At 41.1% G+C, this 19,779-nt stretch overlaps 3 protein-coding genes and 1 long non-coding RNA gene across 4 annotated transcripts; 1 reads left to right on the forward strand and 3 right to left on the reverse strand.

Moving 5' to 3' along the window:
- Positions 1-126: 126 nt before the first annotated feature.
- LOC115691473 (uncharacterized) lies at positions 127-4,290 on the reverse strand. Its single transcript, XM_030618106.2, has 4 exons — positions 3,587-4,290; positions 843-961; positions 634-749; positions 127-549 (listed from the first exon to the last, which is right to left on the reverse strand). The coding sequence occupies exons 1-4, from the start codon at positions 4,035-4,037 to the stop codon at positions 291-293; spliced, it is 945 nt and encodes a 314-aa protein (XP_030473966.2). The 5' UTR covers positions 4,038-4,290; the 3' UTR covers positions 127-290.
- Positions 4,291-7,030: 2,740 nt separating this feature from the next.
- On the reverse strand, positions 7,031-10,534 carry LOC115691483 (WEB family protein At1g12150). The gene is made up of 4 exons (XM_030618120.2): positions 10,055-10,534; positions 9,803-9,930; positions 8,894-9,094; positions 7,031-8,726 (listed from the first exon to the last, which is right to left on the reverse strand). The coding sequence occupies exons 3-4, from the start codon at positions 9,065-9,067 to the stop codon at positions 7,206-7,208; spliced, it is 1,695 nt and encodes a 564-aa protein (XP_030473980.2). The 5' UTR covers positions 9,068-9,094; positions 9,803-9,930; positions 10,055-10,534; the 3' UTR covers positions 7,031-7,205.
- Positions 10,535-13,006: 2,472 nt separating this feature from the next.
- LOC115691478 (cellulose synthase-like protein E6) lies at positions 13,007-18,978 on the forward strand. The gene is given in 9 exon segments (XM_030618112.2): positions 13,007-13,323; positions 13,619-13,940; positions 15,450-15,590; positions 15,674-15,805; positions 15,995-16,207; positions 16,614-16,841; positions 17,503-17,850; positions 18,206-18,647; positions 18,650-18,978. Coding segments are annotated over 9 exon segments (2,148 nt in total). The 5' UTR covers positions 13,007-13,051; the 3' UTR covers positions 18,700-18,978.
- LOC130139292 (uncharacterized) lies at positions 15,979-19,432 on the reverse strand. The gene is made up of 2 exons (XR_008817536.1): positions 19,344-19,432; positions 15,979-16,245 (listed from the first exon to the last, which is right to left on the reverse strand). It is a non-coding gene; the product is annotated as an uncharacterized LOC130139292 (long non-coding RNA).
- Between the last annotated feature and the right edge of the window lie 347 nt (positions 19,433-19,779).

Raw genomic sequence — 19,779 nt, forward strand, 5'->3', positions numbered from 1 at the left:
ATATACAGGTTACTCGCAGCATCATATGACTGCGCACATAGGGAGAAAATGGTTTAGACAAGCATGAGCGCGATTTTACAATTAGGTGGGCTTCATCTCGTGTGTGTATTATAAATGAACACGGGATTCGTTAATCAGTGTAGGCGGGCTTTTACTAAATCACGCGGCGGGAAATCAATGTACGTGCTGATTGTGCTTGCTTCACAGACCCTTCGCAGCTGAAGTCGATTTCCAAGGACAGAAGAAAAGAAAGGAGGAAATGGAAAGTATGGACGAATCCCCATATCTTGTCAAGCGGCCTTAGGTTTGAAACACATGCATGAGAAATAGTCCGCGCACTGATTCTCTTCCTGCATCGGGTTGGGCTTGTCGGGATTCCCTTGCGAAGGCGAGGTTGGCTTGCTGTGCGAAGGTGTCGACGGCGACTCCGTCACCATCTGCTCTAGTATCGCCTCCTTTCCTTCACATATGATTTTGACCTCACATGTCTCAGGTGCTTTCTGAAGTATCTGATCAGCAATCCCATTTCCCTTCTTAGATTTCAACCTCCTAACACCCAAAAGCAGAGCCATTTCCAAATTCAGAACTTTGTAGCTGAAGCTGTAAATTGATCAAACAAAAAGAAAAGCATACCTCAAATTGGATTTGGCAGTGCCGACCACTAACTTGGTTATGTTGAGGACAGGAATGAGCTCTAGGATGGCCTTCGCAACCATGTCACTCTCAATGAGTATAGTGTCCACCTTAACCTGTTTCATTAGCTTTTCCTTAATGTAATCACAACAGGCTTAAGAAAAAAGATCTAACCAGGTATTTTTACATATGAAGTTGCCCTACTGTACCTTTGAGGAAATGCATGTGTTCAGGTACTTCTGGAGTAGTTGGCTCCTTTTGCCTCTTTCTTGTGCCTTGAATGTCTCCGCTTGCTGTTCGCTCACCCCAGATATGGGTAGATTTCCTACTGATAACAATATCAGCCCATTGATTATCATCGAATCGCCGATGACAGCAAAAATTTGCTACATGATTTGATTTATTAGAAGCATAAAGGAGCATTTGATCGTTTATCAGTCTTCTAACAATTTGAGCTATTAACGATTCATGAATTCTTCTATTTTCTAATCTCCGAATTGTTTTCCCCAAATATCCTACATTGTCCTGTTGTTATACTTTTCGTTTGACCATTGTGGATTTACTAGAAACTGTTGGGGGGAGGGATTATTGGTCAGTTTATAAGTAAGAGGAGAAATCTCACCCTTTGAACTAGTTTTTGAGGGTAAGAGAGGTCCAAGACCACCCAACAATTGATATCGGAGCCCTGGTCATGCTAAGTTATGGGTCAATTATGATATATTAATTATTTTACACAACACCAATTCTTTAATGTGGGATTTTCTCTAACACAATTCACACGTGCATCATAACAATCTCTCATTCACGTGTGAGATCTACTCCCTCTTAATACATGTATTCTTTTGCATGAGGATAACTCAAACTTGAATCTCAATTAATGCCCATCGAGCCAGAACCCCCTCATGTATAAGCTCAGCGTTAAGTCTGCTCCTTCTTAAGGTTATCCCACGTCAACTATGGAAGAGACTATCGGTCAGTTTATAAGTGAGAAGGAAAATTTCACCATTTGAACTAGCTTTTGGGGTGTGAGAGGCCGAAGATTACCCAACAACTGATATTGGAGCCCAGGTTATGCTGAGTTATGAGTTAATTAGGATATATTAACTGTTTTACACCATACAAATTCTCTAATGTTGGATTTTCTCTAACACAACTCACATGTGTATCTCAACAATTTTCCCCTCACGCATGAGGTCTGCTCCCCCTTAATACATGTATTCTTCTGCATCAGGATAACTCAAACTTGAATCTCCATCAAAGCCCATCGAGCTGAAACTCCCTCATGTATGAGCTCAGTGTTAGGTATGCTTTTTCTTAATACAAGTATCCTTCTCTATCAGGATATCTCAAACTTGAATCTCCATCAATGCCCATCGGGCCCGCGTTGCTACACCACAATGCCCATCGCGCGAAAATCACGTTTGTTACTAATTCCTTCCTTGAGATATTCATTGAACATTGGAACAAATTAGGGGACTCACCAATCTACCATCAACTCTGATACATTTATTAGGGGCATGTAGCAAAAATTCGATATCCTTCATCCAAGGAGATCACTAAGAAGGAGCCTAAGTCCGAGCCCGTCAACATGTCTAGTTCAACCCATCTTCACTCAAAAGCTTAAGCCAATGAGTAATGGGCCAAGTATAATATATTAACTGTTTCACATCACATCAATTTTTCGATCTGAGATTTCTTTAACACAATTCACATGTGCATCTCAACAATACCTTCCTCACGTGTGAGCTCAGCGTTAGGTTTGCTCCCCCTTAATTTAGGTATATCATTCACTTGAATCTCCAACATCCATCTTCATCCCTAGTCTCTTTTTTTGGACCGAACGTGTGAGTTCAGTGTTAAGTTTACTCATCCTTAATTTAGGTATATCATTCATTTGAATCTCCAACATCCACCTTCATCCCTGGTCTTTTTTTCCAAATCGAACCATGAAGGCTGTCATCGGGACCTCATTGCTATACGACAACGCCCACCTATTGAAAAACCGCATTGATCACTAGATTCCTTCCTTAATATAGTTACCAAACATTGCTATACGACAATGCCGACCAATCTACCAACGGCTCTAAAACCATTTGTCGGGAGCGCACAACAAGAGCCTGATAGCTTCAGCTAGGGAGATCGTCAACAGGAAGCCTAAGTCCGAGCTTGTCAACATATCCAGTTGGACCCACGTTCACTCAAAAGCTTAAATCAATGAGCTATCGGCCAACTATAATATATTAACTGCTCCACACTGCATTAATTCTCTAATGTGAGATTTCTCCAACACAACTCACACATATATCTCAACAGAAACTACTATTAATTTGATGCTCATAGTAATTTTCCCGAATACATATTCAAAGCGGTATAACGAATCAAGACGGCTAGACAACTCCTTAACCACAATGCAATTACCAATGAATGATGGATTTATAAATTTTGTTTATGACCCCTTATAGACAATGTGCGACTAAATGAAATTTCGATTTATTCGGTCTATATCATGTTGGCGATAAATCAAAGACACAATTCATTCTACGAAGTAATGTATTGTCTAGACTTGTTCTACTAAATCGATCAAGCTTATTATATGTCAAGAAATGTAGATCCTATTAATATATATATATATTATGATTGGTTCTAGTAATCACACGGAGAAAAGTCCGCCCGATTTTTGTATGTTTCTTATTTACTACTTTGACAAATGGAGTTGGAGTCACCAGTTCAAGCGCAGCCAAAGAAGAAAAGGAAGGAGAAAGGAAAAAAGAGTTAAATGGTTCTCCTCTCTGTCTCGGCTGCACAAAACGACAATAATGGTGGTCGGGACCAGATGCGTTTCCACGCTACCGAGGTTCTCAATCCATCGTTTTGGCCGCAACCCACCCACCGTCGCAACCACCACCGTGTGGGTGAGAGAGAGAGAGAGAGGGAGAGAGAGAGAGTTTCTTACAGGGGCTCGGAACGAAGCGGGTCTCAGAGAAGACATGCACAAGGAAGACGGTCGCGTTCGACCGGTCGGCCACGGCGTTCTTCAGCGTCCATGTCAGTGCATCCATGCTCGTCTCGCCCTTCGCTCCCACCGCCACGTACACGCACTCACCGCCATCCCATGCGCCCTCGCTGTAGTTGTGTATGTCGAACGAGAACAAGCTCATCCCATCCGTCCGGTCCTCCTTGACCGCCGCCATCGGGCCGCCGCCGATCTCGAAGAGATCGCTCGAGTGCTCCTCCTCGATCTCGCTCGTCCCGCCGGCTGTTCCGTAGTAGTTCAGCATCTGGTCGTGTTGATCATACTGCTGATGAGGTTGGCCTTGATCAGCTTCTGCAGTCATTGCTATTGTTTCAATCGCTTCTTGACTGTCATCCTGCAAATGCGCGGCTTCCCCCGCCTGTGCCGACATCTTTATCGCGCCGGCGTCTCTGGAGAGAGGATTGGAGAGACACCGCCGATGACCCGATTCTCTTCCGCTTTGCCGGTTCTTTCTATTTCTTCTTCGGCCGTCAAGAAATGGTGGATGATAGAGAAGCAAGTGAATAGATTTCGATGGAGAACTTGGACAATCTTCTTGATTTGTGTTTGCTTATGGGATGGTTTGTTTCTCAAGGACTTTCACAGTTTGGCAAGACCAAGTATAGAGGGAGAGAGAGAGAGAGATATTTCAAAGGTCTATCCTGTGGAGAGAGAGGTGATGTGATGTGAAGGGAGGAAAAGTGGAAAAGATGGAGGTTGTTCTCTTGTACTTTGACTTTTCCAAGGGCCGGGCAACCCCACAAACAACAACGTTCCCGAGTTTGATGGTCACTCCTCGTGTCTTTTACCAAGGAAGTAATAACGTTGCCATCAAGTCCTTCCAAAGATAATTAAGTAGTTACCATCAAGCCTTTAAACTCTCTCAGATTTGCACATTTATTGGTGCTTTGGAGTGAGTTAGTCAAGCTAGGGTTTGGTAACTTTGTCGAAAGAAAGAGCTTGGTACTCATGGCAATCGGAGCGTCTTACACTTTATAGATAATGTCTCAGTTTTGAATCTTACTCAAAGTACCTTCTCGAGACTAATCAGTCCGTCATAAAATAAGAAACACGGGTTCAATTTAGTTGCGAAACTCATCTTAGGATCCTAACCGTGACACACACACAAGAAGGACGACTGAAAATTTAGATTGTTAGATGATAACTTTAGGGTAATTTTATATGTTAACGGTGGCTTTTTGTGTTGATTAACGAAACCATTAAAGCTTGACGCAGCGCCTGATTTTGAGTAAGCTGGTCTTAAAAACCCTAGCTAGCGTTGCTTTTGGGGAATACTTGAAAGAGACCTTGGATTAAACGTTGACGAAAGAAGATTATCAACATCAAATCTCGCCCACTTTTGCCGACCAAACCTTCTAGACGTGGCCGATTTCTCTAACTTATATCATACTGAGCTTCCTAGCAATACAATATAAGTTTAATTATTGGAGATTGAAGCTGTCATGACCCAATTGATGAAGAACCATGTCACATACGTGTTATACTTGTTTATGCAACACGTATGGAATATTCGAATACGTAGAGGGAATCCCGGCCGTTTTCAAGGTCAAATGTGCATAAGATAATGTCATGTGGGCTTGACAAGTCGCATCTCTAGTTCACTCCTCCTTTCTATCTTTTTCAAATAAGCTCCATACACTTCACTTCGTGCATGTACATATCATAGATATCCTTTCAACGGATTGCAGCTGAAAGGGGAATGGCTTTTCTTTCACTTTTTGCATCTTGTGCTTCTGTATAATTCCCTCCGATGCACGCCGCCGTGTGTTGGCTTATTCAAACGTTATTGGTCTTTGATTCATGAACTTGGGATCCTGCTAAAGATCTCTCATGATGCAGCAAATAGATTCAAAAGAAACAACTTTAGGGTTAAATGATCATGAACTTATGAAGAGTTGAAGATTGGGCCTTTTCGTAGAAAGAGGAAGGAAGAATGTAAACCTTCGTGTTGGTGCATTTGGTTAGGGTATTGGGGGATATCTAGTTCAGAAACTGGAGGTTACTCATACGAATCCACATCAAGTGTATGCAAATTGCTCGGGTTCAAAAGTCTCGACTTAATCGGTTCATGAGATTTATAGTGTTCTATGTGTCTCTAGGTAACCGGATCCTCACATTCGTACTCCTAAATTATTGGGAAAAAAGTGAACTAAGAATTTATTAAGCCAATTAATAAATGGCCTAGTAGTGGCCAAGACGAGAAGCATGAAATAACTAAGGCAATTAATTTATTAATTGTATATAGTTATACTTTAGGAATTGATATTAAAGGGAATATGCAGTTATTAATATCTATGAAGCTTCCTATATAAGACGAGCTTCATATGGCAAGTGAAATGAAAGGGAACATATGGGAGAGCTTGACAATTCCTAAAGAGGAAGAGCTTCAAATATAGCTGTAAAATTTTAAATAGCTGCAATTGATTAAAGGGAAAAAGAAAATCTTCCAAGATCTGTATTATTTGAGACTCTGAATTTGAACAGTTGCAGCATGATAAGTTTTGCATTTAAAAAGCTTAAAAGCTTATGGCATTGTCAAACAGTTATAAGCTTGTTTGCTCTTTCAAGTGCACCTCCATCCATCACATGTTTTATGATGCATCTTATGTTGGTATCAGGCATGGGTCGTGCATGGTATTCGGCCGCCAAGATTTTAAGGTCGAAAATTCCCCTTTGAAACATATAAGTTGAAATCTGGCTTGAGTTTCCTTATGTGTAGCATCTCATAAGATTAGTAATTTTACAGAACATCAATGGCAAAAGCTGTTGCAGAAGTCACAATGTGCAGACATTTCACAAATTCATATGACTTGATTCTGCAGAGAGATTCATTGGCTGATTTCACTTTTATTCAGGCTGTTGGCCGTCGTCTCCATGTCATTGAGTCCTGAAAGAGTCAGCAACTCACTGATTAACTCCAAACTTAGACTCTCATTTCGTCGAGGCTATTGCACGAACAGATGGCAATGCACTAAAACCTATTTGAGTTGCTAGACGTGTATGTTAGGGAACGCAAGTAATTTGTCTTTTCTTCTCTCCACGCGGGTTTGCCATTTTTGGAGCATCTCATGGATAGCTGGAGCCTATCTTAAGCAGTTCGCTTGTGTTTTTGACTTGCTATAGCAAAAACTGATGAGAGCTGAATCTTGTTCATGTACATCTCTGCTTGCTTCTCTGTATTCAGTTGTGAAAAAAACCGAAACTTTTAACTGCAGGACATCGTGGCAAAACAAATTCGATCAAGTTCGAGGCCTGCTGTATTGCACCGAAACATCATGTTGAGAATACCAACTTTGGAGGATGATTTGGATGCATAATAAGGAAGGTCTTCATTGTTTTAAATTGTTTCTCTTCTGCACCTAATGAATATGAAAAATTATCGATTGTATTTGCACAAAATGAGTTTTTTCAAGACACATGTTCATAGCTTCCTTCACGCGACAGCTTAATGATCATTTAACTCAAATTCAACCGACGAATGCACATTTTTTCTCCTTCTCTATCTCGGGAACTTTTTCAGCCTGTAACAGAAGCTTCATTAGTTGTCTTGTTCTTGTTGACGCCGTTTCATAAGCTCACCCTCTATGGCCTTCTTCGCTGCCTCGGCCATCTCTGCTTGCTTTAGGGCGAACTCTGTGGCCTCCTTAATCTCCTCAATCTCCTTCAGGATCACCTCCTTCCGCTTCTCTGCCTCGCTTTTCTTGGTGTTCACTGCTTCCATCTGAAATGCCGCCGCCGCCAACTTCATCTCCGCCAAATTTTCTGACTCCTCGACCTTCCTGCTCAAGGACTCAAACTCCTGCACCGACATTCTGATCCAGCCGCTGGAATCAGGGTCCGACGCACTCACCATGTCTGTCTTAGCGCTCAGGATCTTGATCTGATCGAGCGCGCTCTTCTCTGCTGTTCTCGCCACCTCTGCCTCTTTTAGTGCTGCCTCTAGCATCCTCTCCGACTCCTCTTCCCCGAAACGGTTTGCTTCGGCTTCGCGTTTGAACTCTTCGGCCGCTCTCCTCATCTCTTCCGCTTCCTGCATAGTCTTTTGAATCGCCAATGATATTGTCTGTTCGTCAGCAGCATCAATTTCCTTCTCTTCCTGAGAAGCCGCTTCGAGTTCCTGCTTTTGTTCGACCAATTCGGTTTGAAGGGTCTTCATGGTGCGCTCCAATTCCGCTTCCCGTGTTTCCAAACCGATGTGCTCCGTCTTTATGTCCTCCAATTCCTGCCTCAGAGAAGTCACCAGCTCTCTACAACAGCTCTCCTCTTTGGCGACATCTTGTAACGCATTCGTGGCATGGTTAAGCTCCTTAGTGATGACCTTGACTGAATCCATATCGGAAGCGTGGACCTTCTTCATCTCATTCTGTAGAACATCGATCTCTTTAGTTGTTTCCGCGAGCTTTAGCTCAAGATTCCTCGTCTGCTCAGGATCGAATTCTTTCTTCAAAGAAAGGAGCGTCTCTTCCGCTTCTTCTTTGGCAATCTTGCAAGCTTTTAGGCGAGCATCTTTCTCTTCCACGAACTTGGCCTGCTCCTTTTCGGCTTGAAGAGATGTCGCCTTTAGGTGATCAAGAGATTGGCGCATTGCCTGAATTTCCTTAGACAATTCACTAGCTTTCTCCGAGTTCACTTTGGCCGAGCGTTGAGCTTCGGCTGCCTGTTGGAAAGCGGCCAATTTGGCTTCTAGAGTTGCATCGAAGTCCTGCCTGATCTTGGTGAGCTCTTGTTTAGCGGTATTCAATTCAGCAGCGGCTCTTCTGTACTCATCCCTCGTGGTGCCTAATTCCTTTTTCCATGAACTGGTCCGCTCGAGGTTTTGGGATTTCACTCGCTCGAGATGCTTAGCCTTGTGCCTCACGGACTCGGTGGCTTCGATGGCTGCTTGTTTGGACTCAATTGCAGAGTTGAGCTTGGTGGTCAATTCCTGAACCGTTCTGTTTGCCTTTCCCAGATCGGAAAGCGCTCGTGCTTTCGTATTTTCTGCGTTTTCCAACTGCTGTTTGATCCGGTTTAGTTCTTTCTGGGCCAGAAGAAGCTGTGTCTCCTTGTCCAGTACATTCTGGAAAAACAATTCGATGGATGGATAACATCATCACATTGTTCAAGTGAGGCATTACTTACCCAAAGTATAGGTAACGGGGTACGATGCATGGTTCTATTTCATGCATATGGTTATCATTCAAGTCTTCAAATGGTATAATCGTCGACGGTTTTCTCTTTAATTACCTCTGAAGAAGTTTTTGACCTCCTGATGGTCGGTTTCTTCTTGCTTGCTACTTCGCCAAATAGACTCACAGCAGCCTTAACAGATTGGAATGGAGCTCGGGTGTCAATCTCGCCGACCTCAGCTCTCGGGGACTCCGCTGAGTTTTGGTTATCTTTGATGCGAATATTTACCATTTTTTCCCTTTAAAATCCTAATCTGACCTGCAAAATCAAGCAACATTACCAGCACGCATTGTACTCAACGAAAAGAACCAGACCGTCTGATAGACCGGATCGTGCTATGCGCAGCATCCTTAGCGTAACATAATGTACATTAACGTTACACCACAAATAGTAAATCCCTAATTACTAATTAAGCAGATCTGCACTCGAGAAAGAAATGTCGTGCGATTTTGTGCTCTAAACTAATCAGAAGACACCTTAATCTGTGATTCTAGATTATCTTGCCAAGTGACCTGGACAACCTCATGAAGGTACAAAAGCCATGCACCAAAGCCAACGCGATTCTAACTTTGCATAAATTCCAGAAACTCGTATTGTCGAGGCAATTGACTCATCATCTCATCGAGGATTGATCCGAAAATTCAATCTTTTTTACCAGTACCACATCAAATGGAGGAATTACTGGTAACAAAGGATTGATAAGCTCGTCGACTGAAAAATCTTGTTCCGTTTTCCGATTGCACATGCATACACAAGATTACATCTTCTAAGCTCGAATTCCCAAGAAAAGGAAATCTTTACAATGTGAAAGAAGAAAACGATCCACGAAACTATCTTTACAGAATCAGCTTTGGGATTGTGATGCCGGGCAAATTAAGCAACGGGGGGAAGAACTAATCCCCGAAAAGCTTCAATTTTGATCGAATTGGATACATAAAAGAGATGAACCGTTTGAAGAAAATGTACCTTGAATCCTGGGTTATCTGAGACAAGTTCGATCAAGAATGCCCTGAAAACGGCGGCGACAACAACATCAACACAACATTCATCGGCAACTTCCAGAAAAGAAATCGGCGCGATGATCTCGACGGTATCTTCCACGAGAAGAGAAAATTCAAAAGCAAGAAAAGGGTCACAGAGAGAGAGAGAGAGAGAGAGAGAGAGAGAGAGAGAGAGAGAGAGAGAGAGAGAGAGAGAGAGAGAGAGGATTGCAGTTACCAGATTCTTTGAAAGAACTGGTTTTTCTCTTCCTTCTTGGTGTTTCTCTTGGAAGCCTTGGTTTGCATGGGATAGAAACCAGAGGAACAGGACAGGTAAGGCCCCCCCATTGAATGCCGAAAGAGGGAGAGGATTTCGCGGGCTTTCAACGGTCAGCGCCAACCTCCAACCGCAACATGTTTTTTGGCTCTTCGTGCATTTGTGGAACCCAAACATAGGATCACAGATTATGATTAGATGAAGAGGGCTAATCATAATTAACCACTCGGATTTGCTTTTTTCGTTTCCTTGGCGATCGCCAGTTGGCGACGCTATTCCGACAAACCTCGGCGGCGACCCGATTGAGAAATTTTTCACGAGGTCGGTGGTCAAAGCCGAGAGCCCGAGCTGAAATGTGGACCGGTGCAATTGGTTTTATATCTCTGGCGTTGTCTTTAGAGGAATTTGGTTGGATTGTTAAATCAAGTTGAAGCGACCATAATGATTGTTGTAGCTTTTATATCTCATTTAGTATGAGATCTCCTGTTTAATTTCTATTCGGTAAAGCTCCTTGGAAGGGATTATTTGTAGTTCTCCTTTGGTATTGGTATGGACTTCCTTGTCTTATGAAAGTGATCATCTTGCTTTTGAATAAAGAAGAAATTTGGACAGGATTGAGACCTCCCTCGTCAAGAAAACATCAATTGTCCGCTGGACTGGACGAGTGCATTACCACAACCCTACCAATCATCTTGCTAACAAAGAAAAAAGAAGAAGAAATTTAGATAGGATTGAGACCTACCTCATCAACAAAACATCAATAAAAGAAGAAGAAATTTGGATGGGATTGAGACCTACCTCATCAACAAAACATCAATTGTCCGCTGGACTGGACGAGCGCATTACCACAACCCTACCAAGTGGCAGTGGAAAAAGCCCGTTACCGGCGATACAACCGAACCCGAAGCCATCCTTCACAGATTAACCCAGATATTCTGAGATCAAGGATAAGCTAACGACTCTTGACAAGTCACATTCTACTATTGTTTTCTATGTTGGTCCTAATTCAAAGGAACCGAGAGAGCGAGAGGCATTCGATCGAATGAATGACCTTATATTTTCTGATCTAAAGTTCTCGTTTGAGTGTTGCCAGCACTTCACCTTTCGGGTTGGTCACAAGTTGGTCAGCAGACCTAAAGTTCTCGGAAAAAAAAAAAACTTACGGCAGAGCTCCTGATCACCGTCTGCGGAATCCGATAATCTCTAAGAACTTCCGATCATATTTTCAAGTCCTAAAACGTTTTTCAAACATTGCAACTAACTAAAACATCGAATTTATTAGTGCTGGAAATTGTTTATGTTGCGATTTCGATAAATTTGTCTCACCTATTCTTTGCCTCGTAAGACAATCTCGAGAATCCTTGTTTCCATCTAGTTATGTAGAAATAGACTTGAAACGGTTCTGATTTATGATAAATGCTCTATGTAATAACCCTAATTCTGACTAAATATGCACGATGAAAGTACGTGCTGGCTGTCGCTCTAGTTTTGTTAGGCCATTCATTGACCCTAACGATTGATGAAACCCTAGCTTGTTTAAGGGTTAAACGTCCCTAAGCTTATTATGCATTTAATTTTATATATGTCTCGAGTTTGAATAAAAAAAGAAAACTTTTTTAATCTGAGTAGGTTTCCTAAAAGGGAGTTTCCAATTTTAGATCATATTCTTGTGTATATATAAGAAGTGTCTTCGTTGTAAAGAGCATCTAAGAGGCGACTTCTTTGTGAATTACACACTAAAGTAATTTGAGAGTATTGAAGCCAATTAAATCTTGTGGGCAAGATTTTGTATAATTTTTTTGTGAGATTATTTCGTGAAGAATTTTTGGGGCTAGATATTGTATGAGTTACTAGTTGTAATTGGATGCTGGGAAAGAGTAAGAATGTTTCAGTAACTTGAGTATAGTTGTAATCTTTGTATTATAGTTTGATTTATAGTGGGATTTCGTGTTGCTCTCCTCGTAGATGTAGGTCACTCTAAGCGAACCATTTTCTTATTCTGTTAATTTTATTGTTTGATTGCTCGTTTTTGCGACAAATTTCGCAAATCTAACAAAGGCTGACACATTAGTTAAAAGCTAGATTCGTTTTATCTAATGTTGTCGTTAGGTGACGTTACTCTAGTGCTCATGGAACACATAGTACGATAATCATTATCCTTTTTAGAGGGAAGCCTATCAAAAGGTGGCTCAAAGCGCGTATTTCATAATTTTGTTGGGCCACACTTACATGATTGAACGGTGACGCTATGCTTGAAATGCCATATGGTTCTATTTTCATATGAACTTGCATAAATTGTTGGTCCGTTATTGCATGTGTCTTGTGTTTCCTAAGGTACCGAGAAGCAATGTGAATTCTCATTAAGTTCAACTGACGGTTACATATATATGTGGAATCTCGGTACACTTGTTACTCTTAATCCGAGCATAGTCGCAAGCATTGCATATTTTAATAATGCAACTCATCGTTCTATGCATGTGACATAAATTGAAACATCAACTAGATATAGAGAATTTTCATTCAGATTTCAGCTGTCATTAATTACGTGAACATTTTTCCTTCAACTATAATGACTGTTATAAAACTCCAAAAAAATTTGACATCACAACAATTTGATTGAATCACCGTTTATAAAATCTCGAAAGATTGCTAAAAGGGTTAATGTATTCGTATTTTTCTAATAAAACCTAGATTCAAATCGCAACCCTTTAAGCACAAACCTCTCGCCTCTAGTAATTACCCCTTTGGCGCGTGTGAGATGGAAGGGCTGGTCCTCAATCATCCTCATAGTAGACGAAATAGCCGGGTGCTCAAAGAATCTCGGGACACCATGTTGTCCATGTAAAAAAAAACAGAGAAGAAAAGAAAAGAAAAAGGACTAGCGACAGCCTTCTATATAGATATTGACTATATGCTTCACACCTGCAATCACAGAAAGGAGGCAAAACAAGAAAAAGAATGGCAGAGAAGAGTAGTCTTCCTCTCTTCGAAACAAAGTTTTTCAAGAACCGCTTACTCTTCAGATTATACACACTCTCCATCTTCATCAGCATCTGCTTCATCTTCTACTTTAGAATCCGTCACTTGCCAGAGTCCAAAACAGCTGAGAATTTGGCTTGGCTTGGAGCTTTCTTCTCTGAGCTCTGGTTCACTTTTTTCTGGTTTCTCACCATCGTCGTAAGATGGAACCCTTCGTATCGCCATACCTTCAAGGACAGGCTTTCTCAGAGGTGTTCTCTCTCTCTCTCTCTCTCTCTCTCTCTCTCTCTCTCTCTACTTTGACTAATATGTTTGTTGAACTGATGGATGATCTAAAAAGTCTTGACCAGCTGCTTCTTTGGATACACTCTTCGAACATTTTTCTTTTGTTGAAAGTTTCGGTATGGTTGAATGTTGGCCTCGATCTCATAATACCATCACAACAACGAAATTTAAAGTGCGAAAACGTAGTATATGTCCCTGAAAAAAGAAGAGGGAATAGTCTTTCTAATCAGCTCGTAACATTGTTTTCACGAACTCTTTTAGGTACGGCGAGGTTTTGCCAGGAATAGACATATTCGTGTGCACGGCGGATCCCGTGATAGAGCCACCTACCATGGTGGTCAGCACCATCTTGTCAATCATGGCATACAATTATCCGCCAGAGAAGATGAGCATTTATCTCTCCGATGACGGCGGTTCGGACCTTACTTTTTACGCGTTACTTAAGGCTTCTCAATTCTCCAAGAAATGGCTTCCCTTTTGCCGGAAGTTTAATGTCGAACCCAGATCACCGGAGGCCTATTTTAGAAAGGCTGCTGAGCCTCTCAATGATTCTATCTGGTCCAAGGAGTGGTCCTCCATGAAAGTAAGCACATCTCTCTCTCTCTCTCTCTCTCTCTCTCTCTCTCTCTCTCTCTCTCTCTCTCTCTCTTCACAAAGGTTTGAGATCTTTTTGGTGGTAATGTATTCCAAACAGATCTCCACATAGAACATTTGAATAAGTCTTACTAAGTCCGCTGTCAATTAAATATATTACTAACACATCAATTCACACGCAACTCGCGCTCCGCGCAACTTATTACTTGCCAGAGAATTTGATCTGCTAGGAGGCAAATCTCCCCTTTTTCAACCCTAAACCTATGACGATCACCTGATAGGTTTCTTGAATTCATTGGGAGCTAATACTTTATATTATTTCAATAAGACACTGAAGAACATGGCCCTACACTCTTCTTTCTATTTATAGCCTTTCAAGTGCCATTTTGTCTCCTTTGGCCACCTTCCCGGAAAGATACGAGCTGATCATAAACCTATGTTTGATTAAATCCATTTGGATAGCTGATCATGTGGGTTTCTTAGTGAGGTTCACATAATTAATGGTTAGATGATATTGGCCCTTGTGGTCCATAAACCATACAATAACTTCTCTTTTCAAAGTGATCGAAAACATTGAATGGTAGGTATAGAAAAGACTTTTACTTCTTTTTCAGGAGAGAGAAATATCGAAAAGTTTTCGTTGAGAGCAATGTTTGTGGCCCATGATCTTCTACGTTAAAAGACGTTTTGATCTTTCTACAAAATTCCACACTCCACTCCAAAAATGGAGTATCATGAATGATCTATTGTCGATTTGTGAGAAGCCAGATCGGGAAAAATAATTGTTGTGCAGGAACTTCCAACCTTGTGATATCGACAAGAGATTGATTGCCGTCAGCTCCACGACAAGTTAGATCTTATGTCAGCATTGAAGGGTTTGTCTTAAATGGGATTGTAGCGTTGTGGACTCAAATTACAAAGATTCCATGAAAAGGACATCTCTTTAGTTAGCGTAATCGATCATGGTTTTGGATCCAAATGAGAAGGAAGGGAAAAAAGCAGACGAAAAAGACTTAAGTCTTTTGTAGATCACCACTTAAAATAAGAAAGAAATTATAGTTTTCGTCCCAATACTTTTACGTTTCCTCTAATCAAGTCCTTCTAATTCCATAAATTTTCTAATCAAATCAAATCTCTCAGACACCGAATCCAACCAAATTCAGCTAACATGGCTGGAGAACAACGCCAAAGTATGATGTGGATAAGACGTGCGGATGCACAGAGGCGTGTATTAAAAAAATTAGCCAATAGAGACAACGTCAGAGTATGATACAAATAAAAATTTAGACATATGGAAAAATTTTGTCAATATCACACAATAACGTGGTTCGACTGCTGCGTCATTTGAATCTAGAGTGATGCTATAAATTTGATAATGTGTTATTTTCCATTGCCAATTTCAACCCAAGGTGACTCATTCCAACTTCCACATAATTGTATGAAATATAAATGAAAAATGCATAAAAATAATTGTGCTCTTTCGTTATGCTTATGACAGAACTCATACGAGGACATGAAGAAACGAATCGAAACGGTAGCGGAGTTGGGACAGATTCCAGATGACATTAGCGAGCAACACAAAGGATTTCTTGAGTGGGACGCTGTCTCGAGCCGGAGAGACCATCAAACAATTCTTCATGTACTATGACTCTGCAGTAAGAAGTTAGTGTTCTAATCTTCCTGCTACATCCATGACATGTTTCTGCCGATTCTTTTCTTCAGATAGTGATTGATGGGAGGGACGCCATGGCCGTGGACGACGAAGGACAGCCTCTCCCGACTCTGGTGTACTTGGCCAGAGAAAAGAGACCACAATACAGCCACCATTTTAAAGCAGGAGCTATGAATGCTCTGGTAAGAATCAGCATACGATGATTCACTAAAAAAAAAAGAATCAGCATACGATGATTCACTAAAAGTGAAGAACATCGAGTTGTACAGGTTTCTTTATATATGTACATGATGATCTTGCTCTGGGATCGATCGAGGGCTTAAGAGACGATCATGGTGCTAATCTTTCCGTTATATTTCTGGATGAAATAGATTAGGGTCTCGTCGAGGATCAGCAACTCGCCTGTCATCCTTAACGTGGACTGCGACATGTACTCGAACAACTCGGATTCGTTAAGAGACGCACTGTGCTTCTTCATGGATGAAGAGAATGGAGATGAGATCGGTTTCGTACAGTTCCCACAGCGCTTCGATAACCTTACGAAGAATGACCTGTATAGCAGTTCCTTGAACGTGATAATGCAGGTAAGCCACTTCAAAAGGATGTCGACACGGCACTGTCCCTGAATTTTAGCACGATATCTTATTCAGTCTCTATATGTTAAATGTGCTGCATGCTCTCGCTTGACTGTTTCATTCTATTAATTCTACAGTTCCGTTAGAATTTGCCGACCGATAATCCTTATTTACTGAACTGGGCTAAATGGGTTACCACAGCTCAATTAAACTCATGAATTGAACTGGAAATCACGAGTCCAAGTCAGCACATACCCATTGGCAACTCAGCAAATTCTAACGCTGGTCTGAATTGTACCTAATTAAAATGAGGCCGATAGACGCATTGAACGTATTAAACTGAAGTAATAGGACAACTACATTGGATGAGTGAAGACATCATAATAATTTTGAGTACATTCTATGATGATTGCAGGTGGAGATCCATGGAATGGACACTAATGGTGGACCTGGGTATATTGGCACCGGATGCTTTCATCGGAGAGAGACACTGTGTGGGAAAAAGTACAGACGGGGAAGTAAAAGTGAGTCCTTGAGGTGGGATCACCACCAGAGGATACAGGACAGTGCAAGTGTCCTAGAAGAAACATGTAAAACACTAGCCAGCTGTGCTTATGAAGAGAACACTGAGTGGGGAAAGGAGGTCTCTCTCTCTCTCTCTCTCTCTCTCTCTTTCTCTCTCTCTCTTTCTCTCTCTACATTTGAATGTCCTAATATGCATATATACATCATAAGAGTGTATACTCACGAGTACACATGCATAAGCTTGAGTCATCCTTATGAATAATGAAATCTAAGACCCTGGTTTGCTCAAAAACTAGTCCAAATAAGTTAACCAAATCGAGTTTTGGCCTAAATTTTCGAGCCTTTTGAATATTTTTTCAATTTTTCTGGAGAGAATTCTAGTCAAAGAAGGTGAAGAAAGCAGAGAAGGTTAAGTATTCAGCACCATATTATACGGATAACAAGAGAGAAGTGCTTTCTATAGTCTACAACTAACAAGAGAGAAGCCGTTTACAAGTTCACAGAAACCGAGCTTAGATGGTAAACCTCTCATGTAGGACTCTGTATGTCATCCTGATTAAGTTCAAAGGTGAAGGAACAAAAGCAATAGAGTCTCTTATATAATTCCGGATTTTGATCAAACCAAATGCTCTGCTTATATCATAATTATTCGAAGACTGGACTTGGGAATTCAACCGTCAGAACTGAAATAGGCCACATGGGCAGGCTTTCGTGCACTAAAAATATGCAAACATACACATGCAAAAGCATCCATGAAAAAAATCTTCTCTGAATTGCAGATGGGTCTAAAGTATGGCTGTCTAGTGGAAGATGTCCTTACCGGTTTAGCAATACACTGCAGAGGTTGGAGATCGGTCTATTTCAACCCCAAAAGGAATGGCTTTCTAGGAGTTGCGCCCACAACATTGTTGCAGTCCCTAGTTCAACATAAGAGATGGGCTGAAGGTGATCTTCAAATCTTCCTATCACAGTACTGTCCCCTGCTGTATGGACATGGAAAAATCCCCCTGAAGCTACAACTTTCATATTGTGTCTGGTTGCTATGGGCGCCAAATTGCTTGGCTTCTCTGTACTATGTGACTATTCCATCTCTCTGTCTTCTCAGAGGCATCTCCTTGTTCCCCAAGGTAATGAATTGGATAACCATTTCTGGAAGGACTAATGTTGATTTAATTTTCTACATACATAATATACACATAAGGTTTGTCCTGGTGCTAAAATCTCAAAACAATCAAGTCATTAAACATAAGAAAAATTCCAGCTACACCAACACCCCCTCTATTACAGTAGTATTATACTGAACCCACCAAAAAAGTGTCAAAATCAAGCACTAATAACTTGTGCTAGCCATTTGATCAACAATAATTTGGCTACTTGACAATACAAAACACTAGGTTGTGAGATAACCAAAGTGCATGGGCATCCACATAATCTTTGATATAAAATGTCATTTGCTAGAGCTAATAGTTTCTTGCACATCAGGTATCAAGTCGGTGGAGCTTCCCCTTCATCTACACCTTTATGGCGACTAGTGTATACAGTGCTGGAGAATCCATATGGTGTGGAGGCACTCTTCGTGGTTGGTGGAATGACCAAAGAATGTGGGTCTACAAGAGAACTTCTTCCTATTTCTTTGGCTTCTTGGACAACATTCTGAGGCTGATGGGTATTTCCAATTCTGCCTTTGTCGTCACTGCGAAAGTGGCAGACGATGATGTATCAAAGAGGTACGAGCAAGAGCTTGTGGAGTTTGGTGCACCCTCCCCTATGTTCACACTCCTAACAACCCTTGCTTGGCTCAATGCGTTAAGCCTTATTGGAGTTTTACTGAAGTTAGCAATACATGGTCAGGCTCTAGACCAGCTGGCTATGCAGTTCATATTATGCGGTTTGCTAGTCTATGTCAACCAGCCTCTATATGAAGGGATTTTCTTACGAAAAGACAAGGCAAAAATGCCCACCTCAGTGGCATATAAATCCGCAGTCTTTGCTCTAGTAGCCTGTTCTTTAGCGTATGTATAATCTACCATTACATTGTATTGGCTAGAAGTCGCCGGAACTTCATGAAAATTTGTATCATACACTAGACATGATACAAAGTAGGATGCCATCAGGACCTGATGTAAAAAACTTTATGCTGCTGTTGCTGTGTCCTAGTTTGTGTAGTCTTTATCAGTCCCACTGTTGTCGATCTCAATGTTATTGATGTACAGTTTATAAAAGCGAAACTAAATGTTGAGACCTCGTTCTTCTTATCTAGAGAAATCACCAAGCATCTCTTAGTTCGCCAGATATTTGTTAGAAATAGACCAGTCACAGAAGTACCAGAAGCCACATACTAAAAGGCGATGGTTTAACAGAGGTATTGACTGACTCAATATAGCTGTGGAATCAAAATTCAGAACTTCAAGTTCTTGATATTAGCCAAAATGGAAACAGAGCACCTAACTCAATTCAACACTAACTTATCAACACCTGCTGCTCCGTTTCCACTTCCTTCACGCATATACACATATAGAAGCAGTTGCTTTCTCAAGACTTGTTGACAGCAAACCAACATTACTAACAGGAGCAGAGAAAAATGATATGTGCTTGGTGGCAGAACTATGACAGGACAAACCCGAAGGTGAGATTGGTTCGAATGGACATTGGTTTCGCTCGTTTTGGCACCGAGTGAAGCCAAACCTGTTGAGTGTAGCCTCTCATTTCCTAAGCAAAAAAACCCATTCGCATCCAAACGTAATGGAGGCGATTTCAAGGGTCGGTCCATAAAGCACCTCGTACGAAGAGCCTAAAACTTGATAATTCACATTATCAAAGTTGAGAATAATAAAGCGGAAGAGATAATTATGGAATTATTGTATATTTCGATGTATTTTGAACAAGAACACATGACCCCATTTATAGGCTTTATTAGATAATATATTCTAAGATAATATCTCAATTAAGATATGCACAATCGTGCAATATACGTGCAATGTACGTGCAATTTTTTTGAGATACAAATAATCAAATATCTCCAATTATCGAGTCCCAAATCTTTTTCCAAATATTGC

Source organism: Syzygium oleosum, unplaced genomic scaffold (assembly GCF_021117445.2).
Source record: "Syzygium oleosum isolate NSW1041296 unplaced genomic scaffold, Sole_v2.1 Sole_v2.11, whole genome shotgun sequence".
Lineage (NCBI taxonomy): Eukaryota > Viridiplantae > Streptophyta > Magnoliopsida > Myrtales > Myrtaceae > Syzygium > Syzygium oleosum.

Bases quoted from the DNA above. Each gene is read 5' to 3' on its own strand.
- LOC115691473 (XM_030618106.2), bottom strand. From the start codon at position 4,037: ATGTCGGCACAGGCGGGGGAAGCCGCGCATTTGCAGGATGACAGTCAA. The intron at 962-3,586 runs GTAAGAAACTCT...TATTGTTATCAG, and splicing joins CCGCTTCGTTCCGAGCCCCT to TAGGAAATCTACCCATATCT. The intron at 550-633 runs GTATGCTTTTCT...TTTGGGTGTTAG, and splicing joins ACTGCCAAATCCAATTTGAG to GAGGTTGAAATCTAAGAAGG.
- LOC115691483 (XM_030618120.2), bottom strand. From the start codon at position 9,067: ATGGTAAATATTCGCATCAAAGATAACCAAAACTCAGCGGAGTCCCCG. The intron at 8,727-8,893 runs GTAATTAAAGAG...TTGTTTTTCCAG, and splicing joins GGTCAAAAACTTCTTCAGAG to AATGTACTGGACAAGGAGAC.